The sequence below is a fragment of the Homarus americanus genome, unplaced genomic scaffold (genome assembly GCF_018991925.1).
Source record: "Homarus americanus isolate GMGI-L3 unplaced genomic scaffold, GMGI_Hamer_2.0 scaffold49667, whole genome shotgun sequence".
In the NCBI taxonomy this organism is placed as follows: domain Eukaryota; kingdom Metazoa; phylum Arthropoda; class Malacostraca; order Decapoda; family Nephropidae; genus Homarus; species Homarus americanus.
The window spans coordinates 3,414,945-3,432,404 of NW_024738608.1; the positions used below are offsets into that span (position 1 = coordinate 3,414,945).

The 17,460-nt window shown below is 48.0% G+C and overlaps 1 protein-coding gene across 1 annotated transcript in view; it reads right to left on the bottom strand.

The window, feature by feature from the left end:
• Positions 1-11,031: 11,031 nt before the first annotated feature.
• LOC121874124 (lachesin-like) overlaps positions 11,032-17,460 on the bottom strand; it is a 21,636-nt gene continuing 15,207 nt past the window's right edge. The window contains exons 4-6 of the mRNA XM_042378079.1: positions 14,619-14,738; positions 14,310-14,483; positions 11,032-11,526 (exon numbers count right to left, since the gene is read on the bottom strand). Of these exons, the coding sequence (XP_042234013.1) occupies positions 11,150-11,526; positions 14,310-14,483; positions 14,619-14,738 (671 nt within the window). The 3' untranslated portion in view covers positions 11,032-11,149. The remainder of the gene's footprint in view (positions 11,527-14,309; positions 14,484-14,618; positions 14,739-17,460) is intronic.

The following is a 17,460-nucleotide window of genomic DNA, read 5'->3' on the forward strand; positions in this document are numbered from 1 at the left end:
TGGCTCTCTCTCTCTCCCAGTACCCAGCTGTTGCATATTATGAGTGGCTCTCTCTCTCTCTCTCTCTCTCTCCCAGTCCCAGCTGTTGCATATTATGGTGGCTCTCTCTCTCTCTCTCTCCCAGTAGCTGTTGCATATTATGGTGGCTCTCTCTCTCTCTCTCTCTCTCCCCAGTCCCAGCTGTTGCATATTATGGTGGCTCTCTCTCTCTCTCTCTCCCAGTACCCAGCTGTTGCATATTATGGTGGCTCTCTCTCTCTCTCTCTCTCTCCCAGTCCCCAGCTGTTGCATATTATGGTGGCTCTCTCTCTCTCTCTCTCCCAGTACCCAGCTGTTGCATATTATGGTGGCTCTCTCTCTCTCTCTCCCAGTCCCAGCTGTTGCATATTATGGTGGCTCTCTCTCTCTCTCTCCCAGTACCCAGCTGTTGCATATTATGGTGGCTCTCTCTCTCTCTCTCTCTCTCTCTCCCAGTACCCAGCTGTTGCATATTATGGTGGCTCTCTCTCTCTCTCTCTCTCTCAGTCCCCAGCTGTTGCATATTATGGTGGCTCTCTCTCTCTCTCTCCCAGTACCCAGCTGTTGCATATGGTAGCTCTCTCTCTCTCTCTCTCCCAGTACCCAGCTGTTGCATATTATGGTGACTCTCTCTCTCTCTCCCAGTACCCAGCTGTTGCATAATGGTAGCTCTCTCTCTCTCTCTCTCTCCCAGTACCCAGCTGTGCATATTATGGTGACTCTCTCTCTCTCTCCCAGTACCCAGCTGTTGCATATTATGGTGACTCTCTCTCTCTCCTCCCAGTACCCAGCTGTTGCATATTATGGTGGCTCTCTCTCTCTCTCTCTCTCTCCCAGTACAGCTGTTGCATATTATGAGGTGGCTCTCTCTCTCTCTCTCTCTCCAGTCCCCAGCTGTTGCATATTATGGTGGCTCTCTCTCTCTCTCTCTCTCCCAGTACCCAGCTGTTGCATATTATGGTGGCTCTCTCTCTCTCTCTCAGTACCCAGCTGTTGCATATTATGGTGGCTCTCTCTCTCTCTCTCCCAGTACCCAGCTGTTGCATATTATGGTGGCTCTCTCTCTCTCTCTCTCCCAGTACCCAGCTGTTGCATATTATGGTGGCTCTCTCTCTCTCTCTCTCTCCCAGTACCCAGCTTTTGCATATTATGGTGGCTCTCTCTCTCTCTCTCCCAGTACCCAGCTGTTGCATATTATGGTGGCTCTCTCTCTCTCTCTCTCCCAGTACAGCTGTTGCATATTATGGTGACTCTCTCTCTCTCTCTCTCTCTCTCCAGTCCCCAGCTGTTGCATATTATGGTGACTCTCTCTCTCTCTCTCTCTCTCCCAGTACCCAGCTGTTGCATATTATGGTGACTCTCTCTCTCTCTCTCTCTCTCTCTCCCAGTACCCAGCTGTTGCATATTATGGTGACTCTCTCTCTCTCTCTCTCTCTCTCTCTCCAGTACCCAGCTGTTGCATATTATGGTGGCTCTCTCTCTCTCTCTCTCCCAGTACCAGCTGTTGCATATTATGGTGGCTCTCTCTCTCTCTCTCTCCCAGTACCAGCTGTTGCATATTATGGTGGCGCTCTCTCTCTCTCTCTCTCTCTCTTCAGTACCCAGCTGTTGCATATTATGGTGGCTCTCTCTCTCTCTCTCTCTCTCTCTCTTCAGTACCCAGCTGTTGCATATTATGGTGGAGCTCTCTCTCTCTCTCTCTCTCTTCCAGTACCCAGCTGTTGCATATTATGGTGACTCTCTCTCTCTCTCTCTCTCTCAGTACCCAGCTGTTGCATATTATGGTGGCGCTCTCTCTCTCTCTCTCTCTCTCTTCAGTACCCAGCTGTTGCATATTATGGTGACTCTCTCTCTCTCTCTCTCTTCAGTACCCAGCTGTTGCATATTATGGTGACTCTCTCTCTCTCTCTCTCTCTCTCAGTACCCAGCTGTTGCATATTATGGTGGCGCTCTCTCTCTCTCTCTCTCTCTTCCAGTACCCAGCTGTTGCATATTACGGTGGCTCTCTCTCTCTCTCTCTCTCTCAGTACCCAGCTGTGTATTATGGTGGCTCTCTCTCTCTCTCTCTCTCCCAGTACTCAGCTGTTGCATATTATGGTGGCGCTCTCTCTCTCTCTCTCTCTTCAGTACCAACTGTTGCATATTATGGTGACTCTCTCTCTCTCTCTCTCCCAGTACCCAGCTGTTGCATATTATGGTGACTCTCTCTCTCTCTCTCTCTCTCTTCAGTACCCAGCTGTTGCATATTATGGTCTCTCTCTCTCTCTCTCTCTCCCAGTACCCAGCTGTTGCATATTATGGTGACTCTCTCTCTCTCTCTCTCTCTCTCTCTCCCAGTACCCAGCTGTTGCATATTATGGTGGCTCTCTCTCTCTCTCCCAGTACCCAGCTGTTGCATATTATGGTGGCTCTCTCTCTCTCTCTCTCCCAGTACCCAGCTGTTGCATATTATGGTGGCGCTCTCTCTCTCTCTCTCTCTCTCTCTCTCCAGTACCAGCTGTTGCATATTATGGTGGCTCTCTCTCTCTCTCTCTCTCTCTCTCTCCCAGTACCCAGCTGTTGCATATTATGGTGGCTCTCTCTCTCTCTCTCTCTCAGTACCCAGGTGTTGCATATTATGGTGACTCTCTCTCTCTCTCTCCCAGTACCCAGCTGTTGCATATTATGGTGACTCTCTCTCTCTCTCTCCTCCCAGTACCCAGCTGTTGCATATTATGGTGGCTCTCTCTCTCTCTCTCTCCCAGTACCCAGCTGTTGCATATTATGGTGACTCTCTCTCTCTCTCTCTCTCTCCCAGTACCCAGCTGTTGCATATTATGGTGACTCTCTCTCTCTCTCTCAGTACCCAGCTGTTGCATATTATGGTGACTCTCTCTCTCTCTATCTCTCTCCCAGTACCCAGCTGTTGCATATTATGGTGACTCTCTCTCTCTCTCTCTCTCTCTCCCAATTGCCCAGCTGTTGCATTTTATGGTGATCTCTCTCTCTCTCTCTCTCTCCCAGTACCCAGCTGTTGCATATTATGGTGGCTCTCTCTCTCTCTCCCAGTACCCAGCTGTTGCATATTATGGTGGCTCTCTCTCTCTCTCTCTCTCCCAGTACCCAGCTGTTGCATATTATGGTGGCTCTCTCTCTCTCTCTCTCTCCCAGTACCCAGCTGTTGCATATTATGGTGGCTCTCTCTCTCTCTCTCTCTCTCTCTCCCAGTACCCAGCTGTTGCATATTATGGTAGCTCTCTCTCTCTCCCAGTACCTAGCTGTTGCATATTATGGTGGCTCTCTCTCTCTCTCTCTCTCTCCCAGTACCCAGCTGTTGCATATTATGGTGACTCTCTCTCTCTCTCTCTCTCTCCAGTACCCAGCTGTTGCATATTATGGTGACTCTCTCTCTCTCTCTCTCTCCCGTGCCCAGCTGTTGCATTTATGGTGACTCTCTCTCTCTCTCTCTCTCCCAGTACCCAGCTGTTGCATATTATGGTGGCTCTCTCTCTCTCTCTCTCCCAGTACCCAGCTGTTGCATATTATGGTGGCTCTCTCTCTCTCTCTCTCTCTCCCAGTACCCAGCTGTTGCATATTATGGTGACTCTCTCTCTCTCTCTCTCTCTCTCCCAGTACCCAGCTGTTGCATATTATGGTGACTCTCTCTCTCTCTCTCTCTCTCCCAGTACCCAGCTGTTGCATATTATGGTGGCTCTCTCTCTCTCTCCCAGTACCTAGCTGTTTGCATATTATGGTGGCTCTCTCTCTCTCTCTCTCTCTCTCCCAGTACCCATGTTGCATATTATGGTGACTCTCTCTCTCTCTCTCTCTCTCTCTCTCCCAGTACCCAGCTGTTGCATATTATGGTGGCTCTCTCTCTCTCTCTCTCTCAGTACCCAGCTGTTGCATATTATGGTGGCTCTCTCTCTCTCTCCCAGTACCTAGCTGTTGCATATTATGGTGGCTCTCTCTCTCTCTCTCTCCCAGTACCCAGCTGTTGCATATTATGGTGGCTCTCTCTCTCTCTCTCTCTCTCCCAGTACCCAGCTGTTGCATATTATGGTGGCTCTCTCTCTCTCTCTCTCTCTCCCAGTACCCAGCTGTTTGCATATTATGGTGGCTCTCTCTCTCTCTCTCTCTCTCTCCAGTACCCAGCTGTTGCATATTATGGTGGCTCTCTCTCTCTCTCTCTCTCTCTCTCTCTCCAGTACCCAGCTGTTGCATATTATGGTGGCTCTCTCTCTCTCTCCCAGTACCCAGCTGTTGCATATTATGGTGACTCTCTCTCTCTCTCCAGTACCAGCTGTTGCATATTATGGTGACTCTCTCTCTCTCTCTCTCTCCCAGTACCTAGCTGTTGCATATTATGGTGGCTCTCTCTCTCTCTCTCTCCAGTACCCAGCTGTTGCATATTATGGTGACTCTCTCTCTCTCTCTCTCCCAGTACCCAGCTGTTGCATATTATGGTGGCTCTCTCTCTCTCTCTCTATCAAGGTGGAGTAAATCTCTCACATAACATTCACATGGCCACTCTCCTATTGCCACTCTCATATGGCCACTCTCCTATTGCCACTCTCCTATTGCCATTTACACATGGCATTTTTTACATGGTCACTCCATGGCCACTCCCATATGGTCACTCTCCTATGGCCACTCTCCTTGTGCCACTCACAAATGGCCACTAATATATGGCCAGTCTCCTTTGGTCACTCACATGTTCACTCTTCTATAGTCATTTTCAAATGGCCACTGTCCCATGGCCACTTTCAAATGGCAGAACTCATTTGGCTATTCTTCCATAGCCACCCTCAGGCATTCGCCTATTGTCACTCTTACATGGCCACTCATATATGGCCACTCACACATGACAACTTACAGATGACTGCACTTCCATGGCCAGTTTCACATGACAATTTTCATATGACCTTATTACCACAGCCACTTTCACATGGCCACACCCTCATGGCCACACCCTCATGGCCATACCCTCATGGGCCACACCCTCATTGGCCCCCACCCTCATGGCCCACACCCTCATGGCCACACCCTCATGGCCCCCACCCTCATGGCCCCCACCCTCATTGGCCACACCCTCATGGCCCCACCCTCATGGCCCCACTCTTAAAGGTAAGGGTAGTGATACAGCCTGTAAGTTGACGCCGTATACAGTCATTTATTATAGCATTGAGTTACAGGCAGCAACACGGCCTTATAGTACACCTGTACCTGGCTCCCTTCCTAGGCTCACCTTTATACAGGCTCACCCTTACAGGGCTCACCCTTACAGAGGCTCACCCTTACAGAGGCTCACCCTTACAGGAGCTCACCCTTATAGTGGCTCACCATTACACAGGCTCACTTGCCGGGGGCTCACCCTTACAGGGGCTCATCCTTATAGAGGCTCCATCCGTACAGGGGCTCCTCCTTACAGAGGCTCACCTTTATACAGGCTCACCCTTATACAGGCTCACCCTTATAGAGGCTCACCCTTATAGAGCTCACCCTTATAGAGCTCACCCTTATGCAGGCTCCACCCTTATTCAGCTCACCCTTATAGAGGCTCACCCTTACAGGGGCTCACCCTATACAGGCTCACCTTATACAGGCTCACCCTTATACAGGCTCACCCTTATAGAGGCTCACCCCTTACAGAAGCTCACCCTTATAGGGGCTCACCCTTATAGAGGGCTTACCCTTACAGAGCTCACACCCTTATGGGGGCTCACCCTTAGGGGCTCACCCTTAGAGGCTCACCCTTACAGAGCTCACCCTTATTGGATCCCACAGGGCTCACCCTTATAGAGGCTTACCCTTACAGAGCTCACCCTTATAGGGGCTCACCCTTACAGGGGCTCACCCTTATAGAGGCTTACCCTTACAGAAGCTCACCCTTATAGGGGCTCACCCTTATAGAGGCTTACCCTTAAAGAAGCTCACCCTTATAGGGGCTCACCCTTACAGGGGCTCACCCTTATAGAGGCTTACCCTTACAGAAGCTCACCCTTATAGGGGCTCACCCTTACAGGGGCTCACGATTATAGAGGCACACCCTTATAAGGAATTACCGTCATATATAGTTACCCTGGCCACTTTACAGTGGACAATATATATATATATATATATATATATATATATATATATATATATATATATATATATATATATATATACATACATACAAGTGTGTACACATACTAAACATACTTAAATATAAAAGATAACACCTATTTATATATATGTATAGCTTCTTAAACATGTTAATTTAATACATATATATGCAACACTATACATGACTTTAACACATACCCAGGTGTACCGTAACACATACCCAGGGCACTGTAACACATACCCAGGTGTACTGAAACACATACCCAGGGCACTATAACACATACCCAGGGCACTGTAACACATACCGGGCACTGTAACACATACCAGGTCACTGCAACACATACCCAGGGCACTGTAACACATACCCAGGGCACTGTAACACATACCCAGGGCATAACACATACAGGGCACTGTACACATACCCAGGCACGAACACATACCCAGGGCACTGTAACATACCCAGGGCACTGTAACACATACCCAGGCACTGTAACACATACCCAGGGCACTGTAACACATACCCAGGGCACTGTAACACATACCCAGGGCACTGTAACACATACCCAGGGCACTGTAACACATACCCAGGGCACTGTAACACATACCCAGGGCACTGTAACACATACCAGGGCACTGTAACACATACCCAGGGCACTGTAACACATACCCAGGGCACTGTAACACACACCCAGGGCACTGTAACACATACCCAGGTCACTGTAACACATACAGGGCACTGTAACACATGCAGGGCACTGTAACACACACAGGGCACTGTAACACATACCCAGGTCACTGTAACACATACCCAGGGCACTGTAACACATACCCAGGGCACTGTAACACATACCCAGGGCACTGTAACACATACCCAGGGCACTGTAACACATACCCAGGGCACCGTAACACATACCCAGGGCACTATAACACATACCCGGGTCACTGTAACACATACCCAGGGCACTGTAACACATACCCAGGGCACTGTAACACATACCCAGGGCACTGTAACACATACCCAGGGCACTGTAACACATACCAGGCACTGTAACACATACCCAGGGCACTATAACACATACCCAGGGCACTGTAACACATACCCAGGGCACTGTAACACATACCAGGGCACTATAACACATACCCAGGGCACTGTAACACATACCCAGGGCACTGTAACACACACCAGGGCACACAACACATACCCAGGGCACTGTAACACATACCCAGGGCACTGTAACACACACCAGGGCACTGCACACATACCCAGGGCACTGTAACATACCAGGGCACTGGCAACACATACAGGGCACGTTAACACATATCCCAGGGCACTGTAACACATACCCAGGGCACTGTAACACACACCCAGGGCACTGTAAACATACCAGGGCACTGTAACACACACCCAGGGCACTGTAACACACACCCAGGGCACTGTAACACATACCCAGGGCACTGTAACACATACCCAGGGCACTGTACATACAGGGCACTGTAACACATACCCAGGGCACTGTAACACATACAGGGCACTATAACACATACCCAGGGCACTGTAACACATACCAGGGCACAACACAACCAGGGCACTGTCACATACCCAGGGCACTGTAACACATACCAGGGCACTGTAACACATACCCAGGCACTGTAACACATACCAGGGCACTTGCTATACCCAGGGCACTGTAACACATACCCAGGGCACTGTAACACATACCCAGGGCACTGTAACATATACCCAGGGCACTGTAACCATACCCAGGGCACTGTAACACATACCCAGGGCACTATAACATACCCAGGGCACTGTAACACACACCCAGGGCACTGTAACACATACAGGGCACTGTAACACAACCCAGGGCACTTTAACACATACAGGGCACTCACATACCAGGGCTGTAACCATACCAGGGCACTGTAACACATACCCAGGGCACTGTAACACATACCAGGGCACTGTAACACACCCAGGGCACTGTAACACATACAGTACCAGGGCACTGTAACACATACCCAGGGCACTGTAACACATACCAAGGGCACTATAACACATACCCAGGGCACTGTAACACACACAGGGCACTGTAACACATACCCAGGGCACTGTAACACATACCCAGGGCACTGTAACACATACCCAGGGCACTGTAACATATACTCAGGACGCAGTAACAAGTGTACCCTCATAATAACAATGTTTACCTTTAGGTTTTATTTTTTAAGAATTTTTGGATAATTGTTATTAAACATTTTATAAACAATATTATTATTATTACTATTATTATTATTTATTTATTTGTTTATGTTATTTATTCAGGATTTCATTAAAGACATATATACGTTATTTGTGACATTTTCAATCCTGTATGTGGGCCAATTACCCGGTTTCCATGGCGACGATGTACAATGTGTATTCTTCATTTTCTTACTATACACATTGTTTTGTCACCTCTCTCTCTCTCTCTCTTTGACTTCCTTATCGAGTTTGTATGATACACATCTTTTTTTTATATACACTTTAAATAATACACACTATATATATATTGTAAATTCATATATATATATATGTAGTGTTATAGGCGGTCTTTATGTATGTATGGTAGTGTTTGGTATACAGTACACGACCTGTTTGGTGTCTACTCCGGCTACCAACACTTTCTTCAGTACACGACCTGTTATTTATTTCGTTTTCTATACTTTCTATAATGATAAAGAAAGTCAAGGTGTGTTTAAGGTGTCCCTCTCACCATCACAAGTGCCAGTGCGAGCAGATAGTCGAGCGAACCTGCGTTTAACATGAGTCTTATATGTGATAAATTATTATTAACGCTAGGTAAATGGTCTTCATACTGAGAGAGAGAGAGACTATAGATATAATCGTAATTAATTTAGGTCATGATTAATTTAGTTAATTTAAATGAGGGATAGCGCACGCACACACGCACGCACGCACGCACGCACACACACTTTCTCCCTCATTAAATATTCAATATATTTTTTTCATGATTTTTGTCTGAATTATTTTTTTTTCACTTTCACTATATATACTTTTCTCATTATCTCTCCCTCTCTCTCATCACTCTCTTTCTCTCACTCTCATTTCACTTTCTCTCCCTTTCCTTACTTTCTCTTAGTATTTCCTCCCTCTCTTTCTCTCTCTCCCTTTCTTTTCTGACTGACTCTTTTATCTCACTATCTCCAATTGTTTTGTCATTTTCTTTTATTTTCCTGAGTATATTCTTATCTTTTCTATATCAAGAAGAGAAAGTTACCTCACTTTCACCCGTTTGTCCTCACTTTCACTATGAGTTATGTTAAGTGAAAGTCACCATCTCCAAGTATATTCCTCAACACTTATCATACTAGACTTGAGTATGCTGGTGGCCAACATAATCGAATATGTTGGTTGGCCATCATTAAACACTGTAAGTATGTTGCTGGCTAATATACCACACCTGAGTATACTGAACATTAACATACCAACCATGAGTATACTCCATACCAACATAACATACCACACCTGGGCGTCACCTCAGCATATTCTAACAAATAGGGAAGATATATCACATTACAGATATGTTTAGGAAGTTGGTATATTAAGACTTTGTGGGAGTATACGACATACCCTGCCACATACCCCTGCCAGGACATAACATCCTAATACCCTTGTGGCTTGATATATAACATACTACACCGTGGAGATATGACCTTGATATGACGTCGATGTGTGTGTGTGTGTGTGTGTGTATGTGGGGTGTCTGTGGGAGGTGTGTGGGAGGCGTGTGAGGGTGTGTGAAAGGTAGGGGAGTGGTGTGTGAAAGGTGTGTGTGTGTGGGGTGTGTGTGGGAGGTGTGTCTGAGAGGAAAGACTGCTGTGTGACCTGTATGTGGCCTGTGTATGACCTGCGTGTGACCTGTGTGTGACATGTGCAGGCCATGTGTGTGACCTGTATATGACCTGCGTGTGACCTGTGTGTAACCTGTGGGTGACCTGTGTGTGACCCGTAGGTGGCCTGTGTGACCTGTATATGACCTGTATGTGACCTGTATGTGACCTGCATGTGACCTGTATATGACCTGTATGTGACCTGCATGTGACCTGTGTGTGACCTGTATGTGACCTGCATGTGACCTGTATGTGACCTGAATGTGACCTGTGTGACCTGTATGTGACCTGCATGTGACCTGTATGTGACCTGAATGTGACCTGTGTGTGACCTGTGTGTGACCTGAATGTAACGTGTGTGTGACCTGTATGTGACCTGTATGTAACCTGTATGTGACCTGTATGTGACCTGTGTGTGATAGGAAACAATGGAAGCACTCTATCTCAGTAACTATAATTGACTGATAAAAATACCCTAACTTAAATCTATATGTACAACTTTTTTTTAATTATTTTTTTTATTTGTTTGTTTGTTTGCTTGCCAACCCTGAAGGGGAGGTGGCAGGGAGGGGGAGTGTGGCAGGGGAGGGTGGCAGGAGGGGGGTGGCGAGGGTGGAGGTGAGGGGCGATGGGGGGGGTGGGAGAGGAAGAGGTCAAAATTCGTTGTTCAATAAATAATTAGTAATCTTTCGTGTGTGTGTGTGTGTGTGTGTGTGTGTGTGTGTGTGTGTGTGTGTGTGTGTCAGTCGCAGCTCAATACGACGACTGTACGACGAAGCTACGACCTGACAAGACGCCCTAGGGGTGGGGGTTGAAATTGGACATGTGGGGGTTGGACAGGGGGTGAGTTTGGACACCTGGGGGATGGGAGAGAGTTGGACACAGGGAGGAGAGGGGGGTGAATTTGGACACAGGAGGAGGGGGTGAATTTGGACACAGGGAGGAGGAAAGGGAGGAGGGGGTTGGACACGCCATGGTAAGAAGTGGGGGCGGGAAGTAAGAAAAAAGAAGGTAGGCGCGCGACAAGCCATCGATCGTGAGCATCTAGAGTCAGCCACGCCCATCTCCATGACCACCACGCACGCCCACGACAACTCCTACCACTACGCCCACCACCACCACCACCACCACGCCCACCAATCATGAGCAAAACTTAAAAAGCAACTCTACCTGGCAGGACAACAGACCAGAACACCACCACTACCACCCACGCCCACCACCACCACCTACTACCTATACCCACCGCCCCTTCACCACCTCCACCATTGAGATAAGGAAATGTCTTGCTTCCTGTAGGACTCTTAGGGATATCTGGATCCTTCAGGAGTGGTTCGCGGTCCCTGTCGTTGTCCAGGATACCCCCAGGATGGTAGGGGTCGAGGTAGTTGTTGATGGGGTCGTCTAATTCGTTGTAGAAGTCGTCGAGGTCGTTCTTGTCGTGGTCGGAAGCTGCTAAGGGGATCTGATTACCCAAGCGGGAGTCGTCGCCGTCGTTCTTGGTACTGGTGCGAGTCTTCTGAGGCTGAATCTCTGCGGGAGGGAGAGAGAGAGACAGTGAGTGAGAGATTGATGGTGAGAGACTGATGGTGAGAGATGATAGGTGAGATATTCCTACTGTACGTGAGATGTTAAAAGAGGGTGAGAGACAAATAAGGTTTGAGAGAGAGAGAGAGAGAAACAGGTTAAGTGAGGGAGAGACAGGGTGTGAGATAGGTAGGGTGAGAGAGAGAGAGAGACAGTGTGTGTGAGAGAGACAGGGTGAGAGAGAGAGAGACAGGGTGAGAGAGAGAGAGACAGGGTGTGAGAGAGACAGGTGAAGACAGGGTGTGAGAGAGACAGGGTGAGAGAGAGAGACAGGTGGGAGAGAGAGAAGGAAAAGAGAGAGACAGGGGAGACAGATAGAGGGAGAGAGAGAGAGACAGTGTGTGAGAGAGAGACAGGGTGTGTGAGAGAGACAGGGGTGAGAGAGAGAGACAGGGTGTGAGAGAGACAGGGTGTGTGAGAGAGACAGGGTGTGAGACAGATAGAGGAGAGAGGGGACAGTGTGTGTGTGAGAGAGACAGGGTGTGTGAGACAGATAGGAGGAGAGAGAGAGACAGTGTGTGTGAGAGAGACAGGGTGTGAGAGAGACAGGGTGTGAGACAGATAGAGTGAGAGAGAGAGACAGTGTGTGTGAGAGAGACAGGGTGTGAGAGAGACAGGGTGTGAGACAGATAGAGTGAGAGAGAGAGACAGTGTGTGTGAGAGAGACAGGGTGTGAGACAGATAGGGTGAGAGAGAGAGACAGTGTGTGTGAGAGAGACAATGTGAGAAACAATCAGAGAAAGTGAGTAACAAAATTAGCAAGTGAGAGACTGAGAGTGAGAGATGAGAGGGTGAAGGTGAGAGATAAACAACAATTGAGAGACAGACAGCGAGAGAGAAGAGACAATGAGAGACAAATGAGAGAGATAAAAGAGATGTGAGGTGAGGGAGACGAAGAGAGAGAAGAGATTAAATATTAATAATAATGATGATGATGAATGATGATGGTGATGATGATAATGATGATAATGATGATGGTGGTGATGGTGATAATGATGATAATGATGATGGTGATGATGGTGATGGTGATGATGGTAATAATGATGATGGTGATGATGGTGATAATGATGATGGTGATGATGGTGATGATGGTGATAATGATGATGGTGATGATGGTGATGATGGTGATAATGATGATGGTGATGATGGTGATAATGATGACAATGATGATATATACGGTGATGATGGTGATAATGATGATGATGATAATGATGGTGGTGATGATATGATAATGATGATAACGATGATGGTGATGATGATAATGATGATGGTGATGATGGTGATAATGATGATGGTGATGATGGTGATACGATGATAACGATGATGGTGATGATGATAATGATGATGGTGATGATGGTGATGATGCAGATGATGATGGGTGATGATGGTGATGATGCAGGATAATGATGACATATAATGATGGTGATGATGATGGTGATGATGATGATGGTGATGGTGATAATGATGATGCTGATGGTGAAGATGGTGATGATGATGATGGTGATAATGATGATGGTGGTGATGATGATGGTGATGGTGATAATGATGATGATACTGATGGTGAAGATGGTGATGATGATGGTGATAATGATGATGATGATGGTGATAATGATGATGCTGATGGTGAAGATGGTGATGATGATGATGGTGATAATGATGATGGTGGTGATGATGATGGTGATGGTGATGGTGATGATGATGATGATGATGGTGATAATGATGATGATGATGATGATGGTGATAATGATGATGATGATGATGATGGTGATGATGATGGTGATGATGATGATGGTGATGGTGATAATGATGATGCTGATGGTGAAGATGGTGATGATGATGATGGTGATAATGATGATGGTGGTGATGATGATGGTGATAATGATGATGGTGATGATAGACAGATGATGATGATGATGATGGTGATGTTGGTGATACGATGATGGTGATGATGGTGATGATGTGGCGATGATGGTGATGATAAGAGATGCAGATAGATGATGGCGATAATGCAGGTGACAGTGATGAGGATGGTGATAATGGTGATGATGGTGATGATGATGGTGATAATAGATAGATGGTGATGATGGTGATGGTGATGATGGCGATAATGGTGGTGATGGTGATGATGATGGTGATAATGGTGATGATGGTGATGATGGTGATGATGGCGATAATGGTGGTGATGGTGATGATGATAATGATGATGGTGATAATGATGATAATGATGATGATGATGGTGATAATGGTGATAATGATGATGATGGAAATGATGATGACAAAAATCACACCCGTTGACAACTAAGAATTTCAACAGGTGATAAATGCCAACTTTCTCCTCTTCTCCCTCCTCCTCCTCCTCCTCTTCTCCCACCTCCTCCTCCTCCTCCTCCTCCTCCTCCTCCTCCTCCCTCCTCCTCCTTCTCCCACCTCCTCCTCCTCCTCCTCCCGTCACCACTCCAGCACGCAGCTACTTAATTTTGTTATTAACCCACCCACCATCATTACTCTTGTCGTCTTAATTAGGCCTCACTCCCCGTCTCCCTATCTTGCTCTCCCTAATCTCCCTGTCTCCCTCCCTTACCTCCCCGTCTCCCTATCTTGCTCTCCCTAATCTCCCTGTCTCCCTCTCTTACCTCCCTAACTTCCTCTCCCTAATCTCCCTGTCTCCCTCACCTTCCCTCCCTCCCTCCCCCACTCCCAAGCCTCCCCGTCTCCTCTCCCCGACTCACCGTAGACCTGTACCGAAGAAGCAGTTGCCCCGAGAGAGTTGGAGGCGACGCAGCGGTAGGTGATGGCGTCCTCTAGCGTGAAGTTCCTGATGGTTAAACTCATCTGGGTGACGTAGAAACCTTCCTTGTACTCCGTTACGTTGTACTTGTGGCTGCTAATGATCATCTGTTCACCTGGGACCCACAACACAACACCTGGTTACACGTTGATGGCGCGAAATAAAAAGTGTTGTTTTCTGCACATTACATACATAGATACATACATACATTCACACACACACACACACACACACACACACACACACTCACCTGGTTCCTTGCGCCAGGTAGCCACGGCTCTGGGTGAGGACTCCACTTTGCACCTGACGGTCACCTCCTTGCCCAGCGGTGAGCCTATCATGTGTACAGGCACCTCCAACACGGGCGCGACTGTACACGGGGAGGACAGATACACCTGGAGTTAGTGGGGGTGTAGGTGGGGTGTAGGTGGGGTGTAGTAGGTGGGGGTGTGTGTGTAGGTGGGGGTGGGGTGTAGTGTGGGGTGTAGGTGTAGTAGGTGGGGTGTAGGTAGGGGGGGTAGGTGGGGGGTGTAGATGTAGTAGGTGGGGGTGTAGTGTGGGGTGTAGGTAGTAGGTGGGGTGTAGGTGTAGGTGGGGTGTAGTAGTAGGTGGGGTGTAGGTGTAGTAAGTGGGGTGTAGGTGTAGTAGGTGGGGTGTAGGTGTAGTAGGTGTAGGTGTAGTAGGGGTGTAGGTGTAGCAGGTGGGGGTGTAGGTGCAGGCAGTAGGTGTAGTAGGTGGGGTAAGGGGGTGTAGGTGTGAGTGTGGGGTGTAGGTGTAGGTGGGGGGAGGTGGGGGCAGAATAGTGGGGTGTAGTAGGTGGGGTGTAGTAGGTGGGGTGTAGGTGTAGTAGTAGATGTAGTAGGTAGGTGTAGGTAGGTAGTAGGTGGGGGTAGGTGTAGTGGTGGGGTGTAGGTGCAGGGGGTGTAGTAGGTGGGTGTAGGTGTAGTAGGTGGGGTGTAGGTAGTAGGTGGGTGTAGGTAGCAGGGGGTGTAGGTGTAGTAGGTGGGGGTGTAGGTGTAGTAGGTGGGGGTGTAGGTGTAACAGGTGGGGGTGTAGTAGGTAGGGTAGGTGAGGGTGTACAGGTGTAGTGTGGGTGTATAGGTGTGGTGCTGGCTTAATTATGGCAGGTGTGGCGTAACAGGTGTAATAATAATAATAATAATAATAATAATAATAATAATAATAATAATAATAATAATAATAATAATAGTGGGCCGCCTTGGTGTGGGAGGCAGCCAACAATTACCGCGATTCTGCTGCCTTCTGGAAAGGGATCAAGCGACTGATGGGTTCCACCTCTAACACGGCCCTTACCTGCTCGACCAAAACAACGTGAAAATATTCGAGGAGGAAAACCAAGAACAACTACATCGGCGATATTTACGGAAGATCTTAACCATTAATGAACAGGAGAACGTGGGCTTCGACAGAGAGTTTAAGGAGGACATTTCAGGTCAGTTGCAGGACCATCAGCACCTGCTGCAGCCGCTCACATAGGCTGACTTCACTAGACTGGTGGACGACAGCTGCCTGACGGAGCGCATGGTTCCTGCAGATGTGTCAACCGTCATAAAAGGGTTTAAAAACAAGTCACCTGGGCAAAGACATATTAACAAGAAGATCCTCGCCCAACTCCCCGACAACATGATAGAGAGGCTTGCTCATATCTGCAATGCCTGCCTCGCCTCTGGATACTTCCCTAAGATGTTCAAAATCGCCGTTATCTGCCTCATACCAAAAGCAGGGAAGCCTCCAAACAAAGTCGAAAACTTTCGACCAATATCACTACTTGAGGTACCAGCCAAAATCCTCGAAAAAATACCAAACAAGCGGTTTGCGGATGTATCAGGAGGACGAAGACGTGCATAATCCCGGCCAGTTCGGTTTCCGCCAGTACCGAGGCACATCCACCGCCATAGCCCAGGCCTACGAGCAGATCGCCAACGCCATGACTGGCCGCCTGCAGTGCAACGTAGTATTGAGGGACGTCAGCAAGGCGTTTGACATCGTTTGGCACGCAGGGCTGCAGTATAAGATCATACAACTGGGGCTACCCGAAAGCCTGACGCGCCTGCTGTGCAACTTCATTACGGACCGCAGAACCAAAATTAAGATGCAAGAACATTGTGGGGAGGAGTTTTCACTCTCGAGCGGCGTGCCTCAGGGCTCTTGTCTCTCACCAACCCTTTACACGCTCTACACGTGCTGACCTGCCACCCCCAATCGTCGACAGAGAGTACGTCATGTATGCCGACAATGTAACACAGATCGTCACCTGCCCAGGAAGGTCCACGGCAAGGATGGCGCGACTCACTGCTCGGGCAATAGAGGAGATCTCGGGGTATGAAAATAAATGGAAGATAAACACAAACAAAACGAAATTCGAGATCATACCCGGAACCAAATTAAATTCGGCACCATTGATGATCGACGACGAAGAGATAGAGTACTCTAAACAAGGCAGGTAGCTCGGCCTCATCATCTCTCGGACAGGCATCACGTCCTACGTGAAGGACAGACTAAAGAAAGCCAAAGTCGCCGCCGCCAAATTAAAACGTTTTAAACTGATGCCTGAGAAGATACAAGTCCGCCTGTACAAGGCGCTGGTGAGGCCTGTGTTGGAGTACTCACACGTACCACTCGTAAGACCAGACTACAACAACTATAGAGCTTCCACAACAAGTGTCTGAGGTCAGCCAGTGGCCAAGTGCCACCCTACCTGGAGACAGTGGCAACCATCCACCTGTGAAATAAAACGGAGGCCCTCAACGTCAGGTTCCATCGCCTAGGGAAAAAAGTTTGGGACAAGCTCCTGGACGACCCTCACAGCCCAGACCACCTACACGGGGAAGACATCAACGGAGGGCGACCCAACCTGCGACCCATCTATGTCTGCCACAACGATCCACCTTAGATTAAAACTTAGATGATATAAGATCACATTTAACAAGTCACAATCCAGTGAGTCCATAACGTAATGCAGCTATAAGATTTTAATAAACATTGTAATTGTAAAATCAAACTAGTCATTGTCAACCAAAGTAACCATTGTGCAACCTCATTCTAAATCCTAGGTTAGCTTATTTAGGCAA